This window comes from Pezoporus flaviventris, unplaced genomic scaffold, assembly GCF_033815535.1.
Source record: "Pezoporus flaviventris isolate CSIRO_AGI_PZ_B2104156 unplaced genomic scaffold, CSIRO_AGI_Pfla_v1 ptg000112l, whole genome shotgun sequence".
Lineage (NCBI taxonomy): Eukaryota > Metazoa > Chordata > Aves > Psittaciformes > Psittacidae > Pezoporus > Pezoporus flaviventris.
This window is the reverse complement of record NW_026892660.1, coordinates 249,840-272,978: the sequence shown is the minus strand read 5'-3', so window position 1 is coordinate 272,978 and position 23,139 is coordinate 249,840. Positions and strand designations below refer to the sequence as shown.

The 23,139-nt window shown below is 51.5% G+C and overlaps 3 protein-coding genes and 1 non-coding gene across 9 annotated transcripts; 1 reads left to right on the top strand and 3 right to left on the bottom strand.

Moving 5' to 3' along the window:
* Nucleotides 1–1,054: 1,054 nt before the first annotated feature.
* Nucleotides 1,055–4,497, bottom strand: RIT1 (Ras like without CAAX 1). The gene is made up of 5 exons (XM_061477965.1): nucleotides 4,390–4,497; nucleotides 4,081–4,137; nucleotides 3,220–3,293; nucleotides 2,450–2,641; nucleotides 1,055–1,473 (listed from the first exon to the last, which is right to left on the bottom strand). The coding sequence occupies exons 1-5, from the start codon at nucleotides 4,484–4,486 to the stop codon at nucleotides 1,243–1,245; spliced, it is 651 nt and encodes a 216-aa protein (XP_061333949.1). The 5' UTR covers nucleotides 4,487–4,497; the 3' UTR covers nucleotides 1,055–1,242.
* Nucleotides 4,498–5,538: 1,041 nt separating this feature from the next.
* Nucleotides 5,539–13,543, bottom strand: KHDC4 (KH domain containing 4, pre-mRNA splicing factor). Of its 4 annotated transcripts, none has more exons than XM_061477962.1 (14): nucleotides 13,476–13,543; nucleotides 13,131–13,368; nucleotides 11,995–12,123; nucleotides 11,573–11,652; nucleotides 11,224–11,276; nucleotides 10,835–10,998; nucleotides 10,352–10,563; nucleotides 10,199–10,259; nucleotides 9,673–9,730; nucleotides 9,261–9,514; nucleotides 8,634–8,789; nucleotides 7,588–7,700; nucleotides 6,875–6,966; nucleotides 5,539–5,952 (listed from the first exon to the last, which is right to left on the bottom strand). In XM_061477962.1, exons 1-14 carry the CDS (start codon nucleotides 13,520–13,522, stop codon nucleotides 5,753–5,755), a joined length of 1,857 nt encoding a protein of 618 aa, XP_061333946.1. In that variant the 5' UTR covers nucleotides 13,523–13,543; the 3' UTR covers nucleotides 5,539–5,752. The 4 variants fall into 4 exon arrangements, 3 of the variants coding, with proteins under 3 accessions (XP_061333946.1, XP_061333947.1, XP_061333948.1); XM_061477963.1 differs by having other exon boundaries at nucleotides 11,995–12,117; XR_009747610.1 differs by having other exon boundaries at nucleotides 5,896–5,952; nucleotides 7,588–7,672.
* LOC133282010 (small Cajal body-specific RNA 4) lies at nucleotides 10,637–10,765 on the bottom strand. The gene has a single exon (XR_009747613.1). It is a non-coding gene; the product is annotated as a small Cajal body-specific RNA 4 (non-coding RNA).
* Nucleotides 13,544–16,316: 2,773 nt separating the features above from the next.
* HORMAD1 (HORMA domain containing 1) lies at nucleotides 16,317–23,081 on the top strand. 3 transcript variants are annotated; one of them, XM_061477902.1, is made up of 13 exons: nucleotides 16,355–16,416; nucleotides 16,767–16,911; nucleotides 17,226–17,289; nucleotides 17,539–17,575; nucleotides 17,966–17,986; nucleotides 18,088–18,114; nucleotides 18,786–18,853; nucleotides 19,195–19,346; nucleotides 19,941–20,197; nucleotides 20,894–20,957; nucleotides 21,488–21,564; nucleotides 22,284–22,367; nucleotides 22,952–23,074. In XM_061477902.1, the coding sequence occupies exons 1-13, from the start codon at nucleotides 16,384–16,386 to the stop codon at nucleotides 23,030–23,032; spliced, it is 1,110 nt and encodes a 369-aa protein (XP_061333886.1). In that variant the 5' UTR covers nucleotides 16,355–16,383; the 3' UTR covers nucleotides 23,033–23,074. The 3 variants fall into 3 exon arrangements, with proteins under 3 accessions (XP_061333884.1, XP_061333885.1, XP_061333886.1); XM_061477900.1 differs by lacking the exon at nucleotides 18,088–18,114 and having other exon boundaries at nucleotides 16,317–16,416; nucleotides 18,759–18,853; nucleotides 22,952–23,081; XM_061477901.1 differs by lacking the exons at nucleotides 17,966–17,986; nucleotides 18,088–18,114 and having other exon boundaries at nucleotides 16,317–16,416; nucleotides 18,759–18,853.
* The last annotated feature ends 58 nt before the right edge of the window (nucleotides 23,082–23,139 follow it).

Below are 23,139 nucleotides of genomic sequence, written 5' to 3'. Positions count from 1 at the left end.
GCCCAGCTGATCCCTTCCTTCCACTGCGCCCAGCTGATCCCTTCCTTCCACTGCGCCCAGCTGATCCCTTCCTTCCACTGCGCCCAGCTGATCCCTTCCTTCCACTGCGCCCAGCTGATCCCTTCCTTCCACTGCGCCCAGCTGATCCCTTCCTTCCACTGCGCCCAGCTGATCCCTTCCTTCCACTGCGCCCAGCTGATCCCTTCCTTCCACTGCATCAGCAATTCCACTTTTAAGACTGCACTGGAAGCATCTTACCAGCATTGGGGGTGTTAATTTTAGGCCCAGATTCCTCAGGATCAGGCGTTTTGTCTACAAAGGAGTTATCACTGGAAATGATCTGGAATTGCTACGTTGGAGGCTTCTACTTCCCAAAGCTCCTGGCTCCTTTAGGACAGGAACATGAACCAGAGTGGAAATAAATAAGCCACCCCCCCCCACAGCTATGGCTTTCAACAAGCAAGTCAGAGAACCCAAAGCTGTAGCTCCTGCAGCATCGTGACATGACACACGCTGTGGCACCCAGTAAATGCTGGGGACAGCACAAAACTGTTCCCTCTCCACGCCTGTTGCCAAGTTACAGCTGCCATAGGAACCAGGATTTGCTGCTTCTGACTTGGTTTGAAGCCCACCTCCACCTCCGCTAGGAACTCACCACTTCCACACTGGTGCTGGAAGGAAATCAGTGACATGAGAACACCAGAACTCCAGCACAGCTCCTGGCAGTGGTACCCACATGCAGCCAGGGCTGCTGGCCACGACGAACACGGTGTAAACTACTCCTCACCACGACCTCAACAAGCCCCCCCGTGGGATGTGGGTCACTGCTCCCGAGAGCAGCAACATCTGCTTGTGCAAACCACGAGAACAGAAGCTTCATGAAGGTAAGCTGGGGAGAACTTCAGCAATATCCTAACACAATTCAGCTGCCAGCACGCCGCGAAGAGAGACGTTCCCAAGCGCAGGGCCACAGACCTGCAGCATCCGTAACCAACCTACAAGCAACAGTTGCTGGATCCAGTCCACAGCCGACAACAAACAACGGGACAGCTGCTACTGGTCTGAAGTGGAATGTCCGAAATGAAGGGAGCATCAGTCTAAACAAGGACTGGTAAAAGTCAGGTCTTCCCTCACAGAAGTCCGTTCAGGTTTAAGACACCACCAAAACGTTGTCACTAAACTGCTTTGGTTACAAACGGCTGTTCCCAGGTTTTGTTCTATGGGCAGAGGAATCCTCTCTGTTCAAGTGACTGAATCCTTCTTCCTTCGAAAGGGGGACTTGAGCCTTTTCCACACGCTGCTTTTGGGTTTGGATTTCTTCTCCATGGCCATCACTGCTTCCTTCTCCTTCCTGCGGATCTCCCGCACCAGGGCATGGAACACGTCGTCGATGTAGTAGCGGAACGCGGCCGACGTCTCAAAGAAGGGGCAGTTGAACTCTCGAGCTAAAGATGAGCCTTCTTCTTTAGAGACCTGCAATAGAAACCCCACCCGTCAGGAAAGGCAAAGCCAGAAGCATGGAATCAAAGGGGTCGGGAAAGAGCTTCCAGCTCATCCAGGCCAACCCTTACCCCAGCACTGCCCAGGCCACCACTGCCCCATGGCACTGAGGCCTCCTCTCCACAGTGTGTGAACACTTGCAGGGCCGGTGACTGCAGCCCTGCCCTGGGCAGCCTGGTCCAGTGGGGCAGGAATTGTTCCTCAGCTCCATCTAAACTTGCCCTGGTGCAGCTTGAGGCCGTTTCCTCGCGTCCCATCCCTTGTTCCTTGGGAGCAGAGCCCAGCTCCTCCTGGCTCCATCCTCCTGTCAGGCACTTGGAGGGAGCGATCAGGTCCCCCTGAGCCTTCTCTTCTCCATCTGAACCCCCCAGGTCCCTCAGCCGTTCCCCATCACTTGTGCTCCAGGCCCTGCTCCAGCTCCATTGCCCTCCTATGGCCCTGCTCCAGCACCTCAAGGTCTCTCTTGCAGTGAGGGCCCAGAGCTGAACACAGGATTCAAGGTGCAGCCTCACCACAATCCCTGCCCTGGCCCTGCTGCCACACTGGTGCTGGTACCAGGTTTACTCCTCTTGTTCTGCCTGCTCTGGAGCTGCGTATGCAGCTTCCCTGCCCCACGACAGCTCAGGGCCACGGCTTCCTACGTCTTTCTCTGAAAACCTGTTTTTCTTTCACTTTCACTCCTCACTTCTGCAGCAACGCAGCCAACTGCAAGGAACCCTCTGCACATTCATGAACAACAAAGCCACTTTGCAAAGTGGAGACGAGAAGCTGCAGGGAGACCTCAGAGCAGCTTCCAGTGTCCAAAGGGGGCTACAAGGATGCTGGAGAGGGGCCTTCCCCAGGGGCTGTGGGGCAGGACAAGGGGTGATGGGTTCAGAGGGAGCCCTTTGCCTTCCTGCGCTTCCCACCAGGAGGAGCCTGCAGGCCGGGCCTGGTGGGGGCCGTTTACCTGCCGCAGCTGCGTGAGGTCGGACTTGTTGCCCACCAGCACCACGGGGGTGTCGTCGGTGCGGCGCACGCGGTAGATGAGCTGCTTGAACTCGCGCACCTCGTGGAAGCTGCGCCGGTCCGTGATGGAGTAGCAGATGATGAAGCCCTCCCCAGCCCTCATGTACTGGTCCCTCATGGCCGTGAACTCTGCCTGCAAAGAGATGAGGACGCTGCAGCTGCACCAGCGCTTTTTGAGCTGCTCACCACGGACCCCACGTGCACAGCAGCAGTGTGAGCACTGTCAGCTGGGGAAGAGGCCCCGGCACAGAGAAGCTGTGGCTGCCCCATCCCTGGCAGTGTTCAAGGCCAGGCTGGACAGAGGGGCTTGGAGCACCCTGCTCCAGTGGAAGGGGTCTGGGTTGGAACTGGATGAGCTTTAAGGTTCCTTCCAACCCAACCCATTCTAATGTCCCATTACTGCAGGACAAGGCAGCACATGCTGGGATTAACACCAAGTGTCCTCGCTAGACATCACCCCAACATGCCATTTATCACCAGGACCTATTGCTTGTTGTTCATGAACAGAACACTGCAGCAGAGAAAGCACTGCCTGGAAGCAGAGCACCCTCCTGAGGTGCCTAAATACAGACTGTGCGATACAGATGCTGTGAGCAACACAAGGCTTAGGAAAGCTCAAAAAGCAAAGACATGGATACTGCTCCAGGGTTGCTGTCTCCATGCCTGACCATTGGACACTTAACATCCTCCTAATATTCTTTATTGCCATACCTGTCCTGCTGTGTCCAGGATATCCAGATTGGCAGGTTCGTCATCAATGCGTATCCGTATCTTATAAGCATCCTCTGTGAATCCACAGCACAAGGGAAAGAACAAGGTTGGCCACAAGTGCAACACTCAGGGGCTCTCAGGTCTCAAAGTTTAACACCGAACGATGGGATTTAAGGTCCTCCCGCACGCTTGCTTAAGTCCCAGCGCTGGCCCTGCTCTTTCAGACTCCGCTCCACAACCTCCCTTCAGTTCACAGCACAGAGGAAGGGCCTTGCCCTTCTCCCAAAGGCAGAACACACCCGGAATGTGAGGAAGAGCTGCCCCCCCCCCCCCCCCAGCTGCTGCTCCCTTGGAAGCTGATGAATGAATGCTGTGTTCCTCCGAGGCTGCTGCTGTTCCCACTTTCCCTTTGCCCTGGTGGAAGAGGTTCCTTTGGGATGCTGCAGAGGTCCTGCAGTGGCAGAGGAAGCTGTCGGGTGCTTCCCTCCCTCTCCGTCTCTAAATCACAGGACACAACTGGGGCTGACAGGCTCCTAGCAGGGAGCTGCTCCCCACCATGGGGAGTGGGTTTACAGGGAGCTCGCACTGACCCCCGCGGGTTTCCAGCCCTTTCCTGCCAACACAGACAGCGAATGGCCTGACTCTATGGGAAAGGGAAAGCAGTGAGGAGCTAAACCTCAGCCTGGGTCTGTGCCGGGCCCCCCAGCAGCCTCAGGACTCCTCATAGCTTTAAGTGAGAAACCCAAAGGACTTTGGTCCCCAACTTCACAGCCCAACGCACAGCTCGCTTTCAACCGAGTGCTTGCAAGCAAGGGCCCCCCCAAGAGCTTCACCTGGAGGGCACAGAGAGCCTTTCCTTACCGATGGTGGGATCGTGGTCCTCCGGGAAGCGGTGGCTGATGAACTGCATGGTCATGGCTACAAACGAAAGCCAGAGGCGCAATGGCACGGGCTGGGCAGCACCAGCGGCCCCAGCATCCAGCCCTTACCGGGCCTCAGCCCGCTCCTCCCCCGGCAGCGGAACCAGAGCCCCGCTCGCTGCAAGCCGAGAGACGCCGGGCACCGGAGCGCGATGGCTCCGTCCCGTCCACGTCCGTCCCCCCCCCCGCCCCGAGCATCCGGACACGGCCGTCAGGAGCCATCCTCCCGCGGGCCCCGGCGCGCACGCACCGCTCTTGCCGACACCACCGGCGCCCAGCATCACCAGCTTGTACTCGCGGGACTGCCCCGGCGCGGCGCCGCAGCCCGGCCGCGCTCCGGGCTCCATCTCCTCAGCGTCGCGGCGGACAGAACGATCGCGAACGGCGGCCGCTGCCCCCGCGGCTCTCCTCAGCCTCCGCCGGCTCCTCCACCTCAGGCGGCGGCGGCGGCACCAAAATGGCGGCGGCTCCTTCACCGCCAGAGCCGCGCCGAGGGGCGGCGCTGGACGGCGGCCCGGAGGGGTCAGCGCAAGCGCGCTGGCGCCGCCGCTCCCTTCGCGTTCTGCTCCCCGGAGGGACCCGCACCCCAGCGAGCGGCCAGACCCGGGCTCTTTGCACTTTTAATGGCCACAAAAGGGGGGTCCGGGTATTTACAGCACGGGGGGGAGGCCGGGGGTGTCCAAGCGCGGCCCCCGGGGCACGGCAGCACCACGCAGCCCCGGTTCAAGGCCGTTTGTCCCGTTCCAGACGCCGAGCATCACCTCGCCACGGCCCTTCCCCATCCGAGAGCTCTGCACCGCCACGCAAATGCCTGTTCCAGTTCATGTCCAGCCCCAGGCCAAGAGCTTGGGCCCAGGGTCAAGGCAGGAGGGGTCCTGGACGGTGCCCACCGTGAGCCACAAGGGGTGGAGGATGAAGGAAGAGATGGAGCCAAGCTCTCAGCAGGAGTCCTGTGCGCCTCGGGCATGGGACCAAGCCCGGAGGGAGGGGAGAAGATGGAGACAAACCCATGTGCTCCCCATCCGTCTGGAAGGAGGAGGTGTGGGGCAGTAAAAGAAGCAAACCCCAGTGCCGAGTTACAGGAGATGCTCGAGAAGTAAAACAAAGGAAGAGGTTGAAGAACCCCGCTCCTCAGCTTCGTCACAGCGATTGTGCCTTCCTTTCCCTGGCTCAGAGTCCCAACACCGAAGCTGTGGTCACCATCAGCTCAAACAGGGCTGCAAACCCAGGCCGAGCGCAGGAGCGCTCCATACAACACAAGCACCAGGCAGAGGGTGAAGGCAGCGGGACCGACTCAGGCCCTTTTTTTTAAGTGATCCTGGAACAAGGGAGCCTTCCCTCTCTTCTCTTCACAGCGCTTCCCCCGCTGCACAAGGGCCTAGCCCTGTCACCACTACTGCAGTTCATGGTGGGGTTTTATTGGACAGATTCACTGCAGAAATAAGGAATTTTAAAACGATGGATCCCTTTCAAAGGGGGGAACACTGAACCTTTTAACTTCTGCAACTGTAAAAACAAGGGGTATTTGCAAAGTTCAGGCTGTAATATACATGCATTATTGCTAAAGGGGGGGAAAAAAAACCCAGATGAATGAAAACTCTTCTCTGCAGCTCTTACGGTGCCATCCAAAATGGCATCTGTTGCTTAGCTCGCTGTTGTGAGGACGGGTACTGGTACCCCAAACTCCAGCCCTGTGAAAAGGTACTTGCGGTTTTATGGCCCCCATGTTCCTCCTCTTCATCTGATGAATCTCCAGCATATGCCACTAAACCAAAGCCCTTTTCTGCAGTTTTCATCTTCTTTGCTTGATGATCTAGGAGGGGAAAACAAAACACACACCCCCCCAGCCCCCGAGAAGGGAAAAAAATCAAACCAAAAAGAGATAAAAATGCCCCAAAACGAGTTAATAAAAAAAGACGTTAATTGTAAATCGTTAGTTGGACACCATTTTGAGGTCACAAGGCCAATGGTCATCCAAGGTCGAAGGCCACACGAAACACCAGCAGCAACAGCACATGTGATCCATCAGAACCATGTAAGAGAACAGAGAAAGAAGAAAGAAACACACAAGAAAGGGCAAGTTAGCAACTGGGCGTCAGCGATGGCAACGTCACCGTTACAGAGATCAACGCGTCAAGAAAAGGAGGACCTTAGCTCAAAAGCAAGCTCACAGAAGGACAACCTCTGGGAGCAATACTGCAGAGAAACTGCCGTTAAAGAGGCCTAACGTGAGGCACCTGCAGGCCTGCCAGGCACCAACCGACCCCAAGAGTTCGAGTGATGCCATGTTTTACCAAGCTGCAAACCCAGCCCTACGAGAGGATGAGCTCCGAGAGCACTTGTGTCCTTTGCAGACACAGCTCGTGTCTGTGCATACACACCTGAACCACAACTCCCACCGACAGTGCCTCTAGAGAGAGCTGTTCACAAAGTAAAGCCACAGGACATCCGTGTTACAAAACAAGCCTAGGAGATCGTGTGCCTCTGGGTCAAAAACACCTGTCCTTCAGTCCATTACACTCTCCTCATCCATACAGGTATTTATTGAGGCTCTAAGAGAAGCATCCTGTGTTTAATCACAGTGGGTTTAGAGCAGTGCAGCATGAGCTGCTTTCCGTCTAGACAGTCTAAAGAGCCAAAAAGAAGCCCCACTGCTTTAAACACGTTAAGACCAGCGTGAACCCATATGGGAAAGGAAACTTGACTTACAAGTGTCTCTCATTCACTGCACTCACCATGGTTGCCTGGTAAAGACCCCGCACCATTTCTGTCTTCAGAGTCCGATTTCATCCCAGTGACAGGAAAAGCTGGCGGAGGCATCAACTGCCTGTTTAAAGCAATGCAGGCCCTTAGTTCTTGTGGTTTAAGCAAGCAGAGAGTCAAAGGTAACAGCAAACAAGCTCAGGAGGCAGTCCTTGACCCTTAACTTTTAATTGCCTGACTAATCTAGTGGTCTTCTCAGATGGAGCGACTGCGTCAGTGGACAAGAGAAGAGCAACTGATGTCACCTACCTGGAGTTCTGTAAAGCTTCACTATGGTCACCCCAACATTCTTAGCTCTAAATCAGAGAGGATTTGATGGATGGGCTATTAAATGGGTAAGGAATTGGCTGGATGGCCACATCCGAAGAATTACAGTCAACAGCTCAGCATCCAAGTGGAAACCAGTAAACAAGTGGTATCCCTCAAGGGTCCATACTGGGAGCAATACTATTTAGTATCTTCATCGATGCCAGACAGGGGTACCAATGACACCGAGCTGCGTGGAGCATCATCTAGTAGATGTCCCTTTCCACAAGAGAGGGGGTGGCCTAGATGCTCTTTCAAGGTCCCTTCCAACCCCAACCATGCTCTGGTGCTGTTTCACAGCAGAGAACATGAAACACAGATCCCCTCGGCTTTCCATCAGGATCAGGAGAGACCTGGATGTCATCCTGCCCTCACTCACCTGTCCCTCTCTCTCTCCTTTCCTGAGGAACTTGCTGCCTTCGACCCGGCTCCATCGAGTTCACTCTGACTGGAGAAGCCTGTACCTAAATTAGTCATATGAATGGGTCCATGCTATGAGCAGAAAAACACACGGCATTAGCAAATCTACCACTACAACATAAGCTCCAGCTCCTTAATGATAATGATAGGAAAGCCAACTTTTCAGAGCATATTGCCAACTAGCAGAAGGAACCACTAACCACCCCTGTTCAACAAGAGGCTTTCTCCTAAAGATACTGAGGGTAATGCAGTAAGGAACACGCCTGAGAAGTACGAGGGAAGGCACCTCATCGCCTGCTCCACCTCAGCAGTAGCCTTGGTTCATGGATAACTTATTCCCTCCTCGGTCAGCTAATTCTGAGCACTGTACAGAGTCAACTCTGCTGGAGATGGTCATAGTAGGGCTAACAGAGAGCCAGGTGCTTACTGCCTCTAGGCAGAGGTTTTATGTGAGCAGGGCTGGACGACCTGAGGAGCATTTGCAGAAGCTCCCTTTTCTCACATACAAGCCTGAAGAACTCAAAATTGCTTTAACTAAAATCAACTGCTCTGCTCTCTAAAACAAAAATAACTATTTTTAACTCAGGCTGCTTGAAATCCTCTCAAGTGCAACCTGCAAGGAAGGTAAATGGGGAAAATCTGGGAGTTACTACCACGGTTCCCTCCCACCCTTCAAACAAGCCTGCAAAAGACCCCCCAGACCCCAAAGAATCTCCCTTTAAACTAAGCAAAAACACACTGTGGGCATCTCTTTGACCTGAATGCACCAGCAGCCTTCAGGGAAGGCTGAGGTATGAAAACAAGGTGCCAATGCATCAGCAAGTCACAGTTTAACCACGGTGCATCCACTCAAAGAAACCAAAGCGTGGTCTTGAGGTTGTGCAACAACCGCAGCCGTCTGCCAAAGGCCTTGCACGACTCTTCCCAGATTAACTGTGCTAAATCATCCCTCTGCAGCCAAGTTCTGCTTTGGTGAATGAAGTAAAATGGGTGATTTTATTCCACCTGGTATCCCAGCAGTCCTGACTCCCTCTCATCTGGCAGCTCCTCAGTGAAGCGTCGCTTTTGACCCTGGGGATGGGGTTGGACTTGGGGCTGTGAACCAGTCGGCAGGGTGGTTTTAACCGGGGCAGCAGGAAGGAAAGGACCACTCAGTGGGCTCTGGTGTGCAGAAGATGAAAGACAAGAAAATTTGATAATGGGCATAGGAAGCATACATCAGACGCAGCCTTTCAGACACAGGAGCAGAACACACAAATAGGCAGAACCGAAGAGAAACTGGAAGGAAATTCACAACTTCAAGAGGAAACAAGTATTTCATTTCTAGAAACTAATCACTGTCTGTAGCTCCAGCCCATTGTACTTACACAGAGCTGCATCAAAGCCTGTGGTAACACCTTCCCTATGGGAGTGAGCACCCCCTGCAAATATTCTTTATGTTCACAGGTTATGAAAAATAGAGGCTGAAGCAGCCATCCAACAATGTCATTGCTCAGACAGCAGCAAAGCATGAACAAATCCAAAAGCCCTCAGGAATTCTCCATCTGGAACTACTCCGAGTATTTTCGTGCTAGCAAAGAAACAACTTCATAAACTGACAACTACAGGGCAAAAGATGAACTGTGGCAGTACCTGGCCAGTGCTGGCTGGAGGCTGTACTTGAGATATGGGATACTGCGTTGGCACAGGCGGAACTCCTGTAGGTAGCGTTGTTAAGACTCCAGGTGCCAAAGGTACTGCAGGTGGTACTATGCCTGGTACCCCATACGGTGGCTGAACTGGTTGTTGAGGAGGAGGAACCACAGGATAACCAGACTGGTAGCCATTGGAAGGGTAATAGGAGGGCTGGGAAGGTACGCTGTTGATAGCGGCAGGCTGTGTGAAGCCTAGAGGGAAAACACCATCTTCAATTCAGTCTGTCACCAAAACACCCCGTTTCACTGCCAAAAATGAAGGGCTGCAAGTTCAAGACTCCCACAGAACTAACTGCAAGCACAACTCTGCAGAACACAACTCCAAACGCTTCAGTATTGTGGAGGTTTACCTGCTAGGGGTACTGCAGTGGTTATCTGGTTCACAAACCGAGAGTACTCAGCATGCACCTGCAAGGAATTGGCAGAGATTAGACAAGAACCATTCACTATGTAGTGTATTAACCTTTCACAGGCAAAAGGCATTTGACCACACAGCTGTAAGGGGGCTTTGCTTCCAGAACACAGCATGCAGAGGGACAGCAATAATCCACATACACACACACACTGAGAACAAAACCCCACTCATCCTGCTGGCTCTGGGACAGACTCCTGTAACACACAGGATAATCCTGCACAGGAAACAGAGTGGCAAACAAACCACTTCAGTCAAAGAAGCTAAAAGCTTCCATCTATTCTTCAGAAGAGGCTCTGCAGCCCACGCTCCATTACCAATGCTAACAGAAAGACTCAGCAGTGCTCAGAAGGGAAAACACCCTTAGGAAGCCCGGACACAGGGGCAGTTTGGCTGGGAGCACACAAAGCAGCAACAGCCAGGCACACACCGGGGCTGTGACAGGCTCTGTAAGAGCTACTCACGGTTTGCAATAGGTTCTCACACAGCTTTTTAGCAGCTGCCAAACCTTCTGGCTTTGGGTGACTGCAAACACACACAAAGGAAGAGCTCATCAGCACCGGTGTTCCTGCGAGCTCCTTCCGTTGTTGCTGTTTGTTTCCAAACACCCCTCATACCTGATGTAAATGTACATGGGTTCAAAAGCCTCTCTGCCCGATGCTGGCTCTATGCAACCTGAGCCTTTGCCACGAAGAAAGACTTTGGCACCCGTTTCAATCTGAATGTGCTGCAAATAGGAGCAACCAGGCCCTTCCACCTTCTCCTTCACATTGAACGTAGGTACAGCATGTTCCAATCCAACAAATAACTTGTCCTGAACATAATGCATCTGGAAATGGAACAGTAAAAGCTTATTATTTCACTCTAAGTACAAGGCTAGAAATGTTGTTCCTGTGACAGGCGAGTGTCAGATGGCACAGTCAGCCCTTTGCTCTTCTGTAAGCAGGACTGCTCTCTCCATCCCTTTTCTTTTAGGAGGCTGCTGTCCCCTGAGCCTCACTCTTCAGGCTCAGCTCGATCAGTCCTCCAGGACACACACTGTACACTTTGTGACAGGTAAATCGTGTCACCAGTGACAGTCACAGCAGTGCATTACTCACCCCTGACTGGAATGGAGGTTTCTGACCAACTGCTGGAGACAACTGAGTAATAGGGGCTGGCTGGTGGTAGACAGTAACTGTAGCTCCGTTGAAGGTCGGACTAGAGCCTGTAGCTGCTTTCACTACTCCATTAGTAATGATCTCTTTAATTCTGTTAACAGCTCCTAGTTGACAAAACAGGGAACTCAGTTGTTTTGGCCCTTGTCAACTGTCCAGACCACCCAAACCTAGTATTAGCATTCCAGATTGGCTCAGAAAGGATGCAACAAGCATCTGTTACCAACACCAAGACATTTACAGTGCAAATCCATGCTGGCCATAACAAAGGCCCTTAATTCCCCCCTTTCCCACAAGTAATGATGGAAGAGCAGGATTCATTTTGTACTTACTGTCAACCAGCTCCCGTGTCTGGCCCTGGACGTGAAGATATAAAGGACGATCTCTGGAAAGGAAATAGTCAAATATGCCACTAAGCTCCCAAGGAACACACAAGACCGGAGCCAATCTAATACATACACTTATGTTACAGACAGAAAGCCTTCCATAAGGACTTCAGACACTCTTTGTTTCATCTCTCAGTATTAGGTAGGTGGGGGAACAGCCATGCACTTAGCACTACACTAATGGCAAACACATTCCAAACACTCAATACTCCATTGACTGGCCCCCAAGGGTGACACTGCCCACAGAAACCAACCCTACAGCCCCACCACTGAGCCCCCAAAGAGGAATACAAACCCTGGTCCCACTTTGGCTTTCTCTTCTGCTGTCATGAACCTCCCGCGGGTCGATACAGCCGCTCCGCTCAGGCGACTTATCTACAAATGATTGCAAAGGCCAGGGACAAGTTTAACACCAAGAAAGCAAGCACAGCAAAACCCCAAAGTGTTTAAGCTTTGTTGGGATCTATAGGGAACAGACACATTAGTAACGTGGTGAGAAAAGAGATGGGACCCACTAAAAGATACCAACTGTGCTACCTGAGCTCATTATATGATACTGTAGTGAATACACCGCTAAATAAAGCGCCTTCAGAAAACCCTGAGCTTGGTAAAAAGGAAACCACCACCAACTGTAGCCGATTGCAGCTCTTTTTGCCTTACAAAGAGGCCCAAGCGTGCTGCCGAGCCCAACAAAGCAGCTGTAGATCCTGCCCGTACCTCATCCTGAGTCTGTCCTCTCGTCAGCAGGTTCCTGCACGTGAGGGGCACGTCATTGATTTCCACCTCTGCCACCACAAGGTCATCTTTGCTTTTATTTGTAGCTGGACCTTTTCCCAGCGCCTGCAGCTTCAAAGAGAACCGTGGCAAAAGACCAGAAATAGATAGAAAGCAGAGAAAAACGATGCAACCATGGGCCCTGGTGCTCTAGAGGGGAAAATCCTTTCCCTTCTCCCGTTTCAGCTGTTGAACCTTTACAGACATTAACAGAAAGCACACCACATCCACTACTTCATTTACCTCTCACAACCTTGTGCCTAAATCAAACCACCACTTTTACCTTCAGCACACTGGAGTACCATAAGTAACTGCTGCTTCTGCTCTATAAATAGAGAAAACAGATGTAGAAGCAAGCAGCAAAGTTGCTCAAACCAAACCCAAGGCATCTCACACTCGAGCTGGCAGCTCGGGCAGAAAGCTGAGCCTAAGAACACCTGGGATTCATATTTCAACTCCTCTTCAACACAGAGCTCTTGTTCAAGACCTGAACTTGCCCACACCATGACTACACTTTCCCCCCTCGGTTTTTGGTTTAAATCAAGGGCACCACATTCTGTGCCAGTACCTAAGTGCTCTGAAAGAAAAAGCCAGAGACATAGAGATGGCAGAAGCTGCGTGGAGACCTCAGAGCAGCTGCCAGTGTCTGAAAAAGGCTACAAGGATGCTGGAGAGGGACCTTTGTCAGAGACTGGAGTGACAGGAGAACGTGTGACGGGTTCAGACTGAAACGGGGGATTTAGGCTCAATATTAGGCAGAAGCTCTTCCCTGTGAGGGTGCTGAGGCGCTGGCACAGGGTGCCCAGAGGAGCTGTGGCTGCCCCATCCCTGGCAGTGTTCAAGGCCAGGTTGGACACAGGGGCTTGGAGCACCCTGCTCCAGTGGAAGGGGTCCCTGCCCGTGGCAGGACTTGGGACTGGATGAGCTTTAAGGTCCCTTCAACCCAAACCAGGCCGGGCCTCGCCGCTCTCCACCCTTTCCCACCTCGCCGAGGGCTCCTCGGACACTCAAGGCCCGCAGGTCTCCCCATCACAGCCGTGACACCCCCCTAGTCCCCCCGCTCCGCTGCGCGCACCCACCTTGTCTGCGGTGCTGGGCGCCGGCTTCAGCTTCCCCTTGGCCATCAGCATCGCGTTGATCTTGGCGGCCACGGCCGCGGCCGCATCCAGCGCTCCCGAGGGCGCCGCGGAGCTCTCGGACCCCGCCACCGCGGAGCCGCCGTCGCCGCCGCCGGGAAAGGGCCGCCCGGGCAGCGGCGCCGTGCCCGGGAGGAGGAAGGCGGGGGCCGGGCCGGGCTGGTCCCATTTACTGCGGCGCCTGCAAAACACAGAGGCCTCAGCGGCGGCCGCGGCAGCTCCAGGCCGGGCCCCGGAGCCGCCGCTGCTGCCCGGGGGCGCTGTGAGGGACCCGCGGCGCGGCCTCACCCGGCGGCGGCCCCGGCATCGCGCTGCGCTGCTCCGCCCGCGGACATGGCTCCGGCTGCGGCCCGGCTCCGGCTGCGACTGCGGCTGCGGCTATGGCTCCACCGCCCCCGCGCCGCGCACGCGTCATTTCCGGTTCGCCGCGCACCGCCCCTTCCGCGCGTTACCATGGAGACGGCGCGGCCCCGCCGGGCGCAGGCCCCTGGGGAGCGGGGAGCGGGGCCGGAACCGGGGGAGCGGCGGGGACCGGCACCGAGGGACGGGGGCGGCACCGAGGGACGGGGGCGGGCAGGCTCCGAGCGCCACCGGAGGGAAGCGAAAGGGAAGGGGAAGGAGTCGGGGCCCTCCCGCATGCGCACTGCGGGCGCTCACACGCGCACCGGCGCGGCCTGCGCTGGCTCCGCCGATGCCGCCATGTTGAGCGCTGCTGCCCGGCGGCACCGGAGAGCCCGGCCCCGGGAACGGGAGAGAAGGGCCTCAAGCTGAGCCAGGGGAGGCTGAGATGGGGCGGAGGGAGAGCTCCTGCCCCACTGGACCAGGCTGCGGGCCCCGGCCCTGGAGCCGCGGGGACGAGGCCTCGGTGCGGGGGGGATTGTTCCTTGGGATGCGGTGCTCCTCGGGCGGGAGCCTGGGCCCAGCGCTGCTGCCATTCCATAGAGTGAGGCAGTGTGATAAACACCTAAGTGTATTGGCTTTCACAAGTCAGAGGTGTGGTTATGCGGATATAACTGTGGCAGTTCACACTAACAGAAACAAAGCTCGCTCAGGACACAAGATTAGACAACACGTGAAAAAGGGCCAGAACTCTTGAGCAAAACAGAGTCACAAAGCAAAAGAATTTGTAAAGGTAAAAGAAAGACGAGGGGCTTGATATAAGGAAAGCTGGTGCCTGGGAAACATAAAGCTTAACTTACGTTGTAGAAAGAGAACAGTGTTTATGTTGTGTGTGGAATGTAGTGGCCGCACTAAACATGAGTGAATTATTTCACACCGTCCTTCTACTTACCAGTTAGCTTAGAGACAGAGCCTCCCAACCATCTTGTCTGCCCGTCCTGCAATAGATTTGGCAGGCAGGTCACACTGTTTTAAATCTTTGATAGTTATCAGAATTACAGGTACAGCTGGTTGTGTGATTGCTGGGGCGTCCAGCTGTGCCAAAGGTGAAAAGTACACTGTGAGGAAGACTGCTTACTTCATCCTGAAGACCCCTACTTGATACCAGGAAATAAAAGGTTAACATTGTGCCTGCTTGCTTAAGCAGTTGCTGTGATGGCTGAAGCAGAACTGTAGGAGCCAAAGTTGCTAGAAAGGTGAAGCAGAATTGCAGGAGTTAGAGCTGCTAGGCAGAATTGTAGTAGATAAGATTCATAAGTTAACGCTGAAGACATTCTTGTTCAAATAGTATCCTTAGAAAGAAAAGGAACAAAAAAAAAAATAGAGTAACAGAATTTCCAAACTCTGCAAGTTTCTGCTTTAATATGCATAAAACCGGCTTGTACTGAACCTGAGGTTTGGACAGGAGCCGAAACCCTATTGAGTCTGCGTGAAAGCAAGAGGCTACCCGCGTTGATGAAGAGGAACTACAGGCCTTCATCCTCACAACCCCCAACGACCACCACCAGGAGGCACTGCGCAGGCGCACCAATGGGACGAATGCCAGAAAACTAATTATAATCCTAGATGAGAATCGGGTTTGCATATGCATGAGGTGTGAAGCAATCTCATGTTTAGGTAATCATTATAGGTAATACAAACTGAGTGTCAAAGGAAGGGTGCGCATGCTTCGGAGGAGCGCTCCCCATGCGCCTCAGCGCTGAATAAAGCGTACCTGCTTTACAACCCTAACGAGTTGTGGGGTCTGTTTGCCTCCCAGTCACACTGTTAAGCGAGCGGCTTGATCTACCCCTTGTACATCGCACCTGCGATAAGCATGAGGAAGCAACAGCACCTTAAACAAGCAGCCTGACCTTCGTTCCCCTGTACATCACCCGCAGGCAGCCATAACCACACACGCCCCCCGCCGCCGCCATCTTGGTGCGCACGGCTCGCGGCCGCCGGTGCCGCCCCGCCCCTCCGTTTGCACACGGCCCCGTGCCCTATAAAAGGGGAGGGCCGGGCGCGGTGGCGGCTCTGAGGGCCGGGCGCGGAGCTGTGCTCGGTGTCGCTGTGCTCTTGCCCCGGGCTGGTTTCCCTCCCAAGGTCGGTGTTAATCCCGAGGGGCAGCGGGCTCTGGGAAGGGAGCAGTGCCGCGGAGGGGCTCCTCTGGCGCCGTGTTCTTCACAGAGGTGCTGAGCTCCGGCCCGCACCAGGCGGGTCTGTGCGGGCTCCTCTGAGGGGGAGCTCAGCTCCCTGCGTGGCCCAGAGCTCTCCTCCCGGTTACAGACCCGTTGTCATGGCCTTGGGCATGTGCTGCTCTGTTTATAGAGGTGATGGGGAGGCGTGAGTCATGGTGCTGGGCCTTAAAGGCTTAGTAGTAGCACAGCTCAATAACAAAAGCTCCTGAGGGGTCTCCTTCCCCAGGACTCTGAATTTGCAGAGGAAAACAGCCCAAAACCTTGGGAGTGCTTCCCTGAGGTGGCTTCAATAGGGAAAGCCCTTTCTTAGGGTCCTGGTCCTTTGGAAACAACCGGGGTGGAAAAGCCCTTCCAGCTCATCCAGGCCAACTGCTCCCCGTCCTGCCAAGGCCACCCTAACCCATGGCACCGAGGGCCTCGTCTCTGCTGTGTGTGAACACTAACGGGATGGTGCCTCCCGCACGTTCAGACATTGGTTTGAGCTGGTAACGGGTCCATTGCACAAGCAGAGTTTGTGGGTTCAGGTATCAGAAGTGGAATAGCTGCAGCCTGCACTTGTGAATGGCCCGAGCCGTGTTAACGCAGTGTTTCCTTAACAGGCAGGAGAGCGCTGCAAGATGGCAACTGCTCAGAAGCAAAGGAGCTGTGCGGTATGGTTTCCATCAGGGTGTTGCTTGAACTGGAAAAGGCAGGCAGTTGCAGCTGATGCAGTGCCCCCAGGGGCTCTGTAGTGCTGCTTCACTTGAGAACTGCAGGTTAATTCCATCTTTTACCTGTGAGCAAAGATAGGGTAACAGAATAGCTTGAGTCCGACCTTTGTGCTTGTGCACTTGGTAGAGATCAGCTCTGACCTGAATACAGCAAGTGTTAGGAGTATGCTTAATAAGTGGCAAAAGTGATACTTTGCCATTCAATTCAAGTGCTAAGCCTGCACTGGACCAGACTGCAGCCTGTCCAGGTTGGATGTGGACGGGGATTAACTTCTTCCATACTCTTTCAGAGTGCAGTTGTGTTTCCTACCAAAATAGCCACAGAGCAGCAGTCCCTGATGCTAGTGAAGAGGCTCCTGGCAGTAGCAGTGTCCTGCATTACGTACCTGAGGGGGATCTTCCCTGAGAGTGCCTACAGGACACGATACATGGATGGTAACAGGCTGGTTTCCTGCTGCTTTGCAGAATCTGTTGTCAAAGGGTTGTTAAGAAGTTACTGAGTGCTTTTAGAGCCACTTGGTCTTAATGTAATGGCCATTTTCAGTGACTGGGATTGAAACTTCACTAAGACATGAACAGTTGCTAATGGTGATGCTGCCTCAGCAGCTAAAACTCTGCCTACACCTATTGGTAATGCTGATTTGAGTCTGCTGTTGCTAGATGCTTTTAGGGAATGAACGTTCCTTTCTTAGCAATGTACTTCCATTTTGTCCTGAGTAACTGCATGGATTCATTCTGCTCTTTTGGAGATGTCTGTGTCAAAATCCTGAGGGAAGACAAGAACTGTCCTGGCTCCACTCAGCTGGTGAAATGGTGCGTTGGTTTTCGTGCATCTGGAACACTGCCACAGCGTGGCAGCTCTGAAAGGAACTTTTCTGCTTGGTGGCAGGTAGCAAAGGTGCCTTGCTGTGGTTGCACAGCAGCACAGGCCCTGCTTTCAGGGCAGGGTTGGCAATGTTGCTTGAAAAGGCAAGTCCATTTTTAGAGGGAGTGGGACCATTGTCGTTAGTCAGAAGCCAAGCAAATGGAGGTTAGATGGACAATATCATCTGGTTTTTGCAGGATGTTAGGATGCTACGATGCCTTGCAGAAGAAATACGTAAGTCTTTCTATCGTTCAGCTATTTTAAATGTGTTAAAGCATTCACTGACCTAAATCCATTACCTGCAGCAAAGTTACAGGACTTTCTGGTTAGGGAATAGCTGTGCTTTAATGTGTTAAAACAGCTACAGTGTGGTTGCATACCCATCTCAGGATCATATTCTTTGTAAGCAGACACTTAAATTAGAGCTACGTGGGCATTTTCTTCTGCCAGTTGTTAAGGCCTTTCTGCAATAGACAAGGAATTGAACATATAAAGAGGTTTCCCTTCAGACAGTACAGTTGTCTGTGTTGGTCTCCAGAGCTAGAGAACCAGAACAGCTTGGCAAGCAGAAGTGAGCTATGGAATGCATTTAATGTTCTTTTTCTTTCCTTATGTTTCCAACAGCTCAGAATGATTGTGCTGGCAGTGAGTATCTCTGAAGAGTAAGGTACATGCTTGGTTAAGGTGGCTGCTTAGAGGGGTGAACAGTTCTGACTCTGCTTTTTCTCTTTACTTTAAAAATACAGGTCTATACCCATCCAGATGATCCTCAGGTAAATCTGCTGGAATATTTTACTGGGTATAGTATGGATATAGTTAAATGTGTGTACAAGCAGTAGTACTTACCATTCATACCTGTATAAAAGCAGTAGTACTTACCATTCATACCTGTATACAAGCAGTAGTACTTACCATTCATACCTGTATACAAGCAGTAGTACTTACCATTCATACCTGTATACAAGCAGTAGTCCTTACCATTCATACCTGTATACAAGCAGTAGTACTTACCATTCATACCTGTATAAAAGCAGTAGTACTTACCATTCATACCTGTATACAAGCAGTAGTACTTACCATTCATACCTGTATACAAGCAGTAGTACTTACCATTCATACCTGTATAAAAGCAGTAGTACTTACCATTCATACCTGTATACAAGCAGTAGTACTTACCATTCATACCTGTATACAAGCAGTAGTACTTGCCATTCATATCCTGAAAACTTAACCTGTTTCAAGCTCATTTCTCATGGTGATTCCTGGGAAATGTAGATCCTTGGTTTTGTGGATGGCAGTTGCATACATGAATGCTGTGAATAAAGCCCTATTGGGTGCGTGGACATGCCTGAGGCAGGAGCTGGGATGTCATTAGTTGAAGCACCAGGTTACCAGCCAGCAGCACTTTGCTTCGCAGCTCAGTAACCACTGCCTTTCTTTGCAGACCATCACAGAGTGTTACCACTTCAAATTCAAGTACACCAGCAATGGGCCCCTCCTGGACTTCAGCAGGTACTGCCCTTGGGATCTTCTGCTCCGGGGTTCTCCACCTGAATGTAAAAACTGGGGAGCTGATCTCTTTGGTGTTTCCTTTCTTCATGCTGGCTCTTAAGCCTCATTGTACCACCATACACTGTCAGCTTAGACTTCACATGCAATAAGGCATTTTGGCAGGTGATGTTCTTCAAGGTCCACTCAAAAGATGATTCTTGGTGTCAGAGTCCAGCACTTTCTGAGCAGGTTCTTTAAGACATTTCATGTGTGGAGGGTGACACTCATAGTCTGTTACTCATGTATCTAAATGGTGAAAATAGCTTGGTATATTAAACTCTGAATACTCTGTTCATTTGTAGTAAGGACACAGGGAATAACTCCACCATCACCTGTGCAGACACCAAGAAAGCCAGCATCCTCCTCATCCGCAAGATCTACGTCCTGATGCAGAACCTGAGCCCCTTACCAAATGATGTTTGCCTCACTATGAAGCTGTTCTATTATGATGAAGGTAATGTTTCCATCTTGCCCTGATTCCTCAACTCTGTTCAGGCACTGGAAAGCAATTCAGAGAAATCTTTCCATGTAGCATCTTTATGGAGGTTGGGACTTGTGAGATGATGTTATTTCGCTCGTGTCTGTTTCTCATGACACTCTAAAATCCAAAGGGAATGGATTTGATCACTGTAGGAACAAAATGCTGTCACTGACTTCACTGGCGCAGGATTTCAGTGCATTTTAAAGCAGTTTTCCAGAGTATGCCAAGATGTAACATGTTTGCCAGTTCTGGTTTGGATCACTATTTAAATGTCTAGCTCTGCTTTCAGAAAGTATTACTTTACATTGCTTTACAATGAAAAATCAGAGCTTCAAGATCATCTCTTTCTATATTTAATTGTTTCAAATAGCTTTAATGGGGTTTTGCCTGTTGTGTAGGGGGAAAAAGAACTTGGTGCAAGTTGAACATTGATCATTCTCTGCTCCCCATGCATTTATTTAGGAGCTCTTTGTATTTAAAGGAGAAAAGTCTTCTTGCCATACAAGTTCAAATATATTTTATAGAATGTGTTTCATTCTAACACATGTAATGAATCCTTTCCTGCAGTTACACCACCTGATTACCAACCCCCTGGCTTTAAAGAGGGTGAATGTGAGGGGATGATATTTGAAGGGGAGCCCATGTATTTGAACGTGGGTGAAGTGCCAACGCCTTTTCATATGCTGAAAGTAAAAGTGACAACTGAAAAGCAACGAATGGAAAATGTTGATAAAAGCATCCTGAAGAGAGGAGAGACAAATGTGCCTCTCCAGGTGATCCGAGTGGACAGGGATGATCCAGAAGAGGAGAACCGCGACATGAATGTAAGAGCACAAATGTTCTGTGTGGCTTGTTCTGTGGGTTGTAGCCTAGAGAAAGGCCACTGATTGAGTCACTGCATGTCTTGCTCTGCCATTAATAAAAACCTCTGGGCTTCCAGATGTATTTAACCAAGATCATGTCTTCAGTACGTTTTTTCCTCGAATTTGACTGCTCCAGTTAGAATCTGTCATTGTCAAAGCAGTATTGAACAAGTGCATCTGCAGAATGCCCAGCAGCAGCACCAGTGTTGGTAGTTGTGTCTCTGTGAGACTAGAGAGGAGCCAAGGACAGTGAGGAGCAGAGGAGCAGCTTCGTGCTGTGGGTACCTGTTATGTGGAGCTGAACAAGCAGCACAGGACACAGTGAAGCTTCCCTGAAGGTGTCCCCTACCAGGCTGAAGTGAGCTGCTACAGCCAGAGCAATGAATGTGCTCTGGGATCCTTTAGTGCAGCACTGTACATACAGACAGCTACAATTGTAGTACTTCTTACAGGTGTTTTTCTTGGTTGTTGAATTAAATGTGTTTCATTACTAACGAGTTAATGCTGAGCTGCTCTGCACGTTCCGTGTCAGATTAAATGACTTCAGTGCAGTTTGTTCCACTGCGAATCCATGGAAAGCTCTGGCCTGGAGCATCTGAGTACAAACCCTCTTCCTGCTGTATCTGCAGTAAATGGTAGTCCCTTTTCTTAATCTAGGAAAATCCCAGCCTGGATAACAAAGTGGAAGAGAGGAATAATGTGAAGATTTCAGAAGCTCAAGGTAACATTCCTGTGTATTTGTCAAGTCTCTTCAGGTTGTGCCTCTGTTTCCTGCAGCTGCAGGCAGTGACAAGGGAACTGTAGCTCCAGGAGCTGCTCCCTTGGGTTGTGTTTGGTTACAAGCTGCTGGTGGGCTCAGAGGCAGCACAGGCTGTGCCGCTGTGGTCCCACAGGGACATGCCCTGTTCTGCAGTGCAAAATGGATTCCTGAGGCGTTTAAGCAATTCCCAACGTAGACCAGCCTTTAGCTGTCCAATGTATAAAGGATTTTGGGGATCAAGCCCACTTTTCCAAAGATCCTGTGTGTAAATCTACTACTTAGCATAAGCATCTCTTTATGCCTGTGATAGGAAATCACTGAATGCTGAAGATGTAAGAGAGGGCAGTGGGTGGTCAGTTACCAGCTTGCACACAGAGAATCAGAGCCCTTGGAAGAGCACATTCCCTGCATTTCCAAAGTGTTCCTGGTGGCAAACACCAGTGCTGAGAGGCTGTGATTGTCAACACTGAGCTTATGAAACTCTTTCACAGAACCACACTTAACTTGTGAGGAAGATGGAGTTACAAAGGCTGGGGGGAACCAGAATTCGTCTGTTTCTAACCCTCAGGTACGAAACCCCCATCCTGTCTTCTTAAACTTTTACTAGAACTTTTGTAAAGCTTCTTTCCTACTTGGAGTAATGAACAGGGAAGCTGCTAAAGGTTAATTTACAACAGTATTGTAAGCAGTAAAATGCCTTTACATTTTACTTGCTGGTGATGCACAAAACCTGCTCATACTCTAAAGCAATCCAGAGCAGTACCAAAAGGCTCTTGATCTGTGAGACAGCTTTCACACCAAGCAGATGGGCTGGCTGTTGTCAGGAGAACTGGTAATACAATTCTCATGTTGCTAAACTGCCATCGCTAAATGCTCTGCCCAACAGCAATGGCTCTGCTCCAAAACACCTTTAAAGGTTGTTAAAAGGCAGGTTTCTGACTCAGGCTCTATCCCTGCATGGAGCAGGGTGGTGTAATTTAAAGGTGGAGGATGACTTCAGCCACAGGTCCTTAAGAGAGCTTAAAAATCATAGCCCCAGGTAACTGTGAGTGACTTACGGATCAAAATAACTGCTGCTTGTCTCTGCCAGGGCTCTTTGAAGCCTCCAGCTGTAAATAGCGCTGGTGACTTCAGTGGGTATGATTGAGGATTTAAATACTCCTGCATTTCAATTTCCGTTTAAGCAGTGGGGAGCAGAGACAGAGCTCTGTGCATGCTACAGCACTGAACCTGATGTATAGATGGATTTACTGCTCTCTCAAGGAAACATCTCTTTTCTGATTTTAGGTGGATCACTTGGCAAGTAAAACATCTCAACTTAATATGTCAGAGAGCAGGACAAGGAGTGGGAAGCTATTCCAGGCCAGCACTGTTAGTACTGTTCTATTGCTGTTCTTTAGACCTTTCTCTGTTCCAAAGGGTGAATAAACCTCTTAAGCTTCAATACATTTCACACTGCCAGAATGGAACTGTCATCACTTCTGAAATTCCCATGAAATTCAACACATTTGGATTCTTAGGATCCAAAAAGAAATCATCTGTTCCAAAGAGCTGAAAGCTGAACGTTGGTGCACTTAACACGGGCTGAGAAAGATGAGTTAGGATTGATGAGATCTTCTGGAGGATGCGTTTACTCCCTGGTGTGAAGGAAAAGCCACAGCCTCTCTGGGCACCCTGTGCCACAGACGAGCTCCTGCTCTATCAGCATAAGCACATCCCAGCCTTCCTTCCTTCAGGAGCTTGGAGGGAGGGTCAGTTCTGCCAGCGAAGAGTATCCAGGTGTTTCTCCAGGCTTAGCACCTCTGCATGGGGACCAGGTAGTAGCAGGATGAAGCCAGATGCTCAATGCAGCTCTTGATGCATCTGGGTCAGGGTGGTCTTTTCCCATGTTCCACTTGCTAATGCCATGGAGCTGTGCAGCACCCGGTAACACAGGGATTGTTCTCCCTTGGCAGGTTCATCCGTTTGAGCTCTCATCTAGTCAAGATGTGCTGCCAAAAAGGAGGAAGATCAGTGAACCAAAGGAGCAGTTCTAGATGCCCGTGTGCAGCTGGTCCTTCACAGAGTTCTCCACACCACTTCCATGTTGTCGTTGAATGCGAATGTTCCTGTTGAGATGGCTGTTAGGGATCGTTTTGGTTCT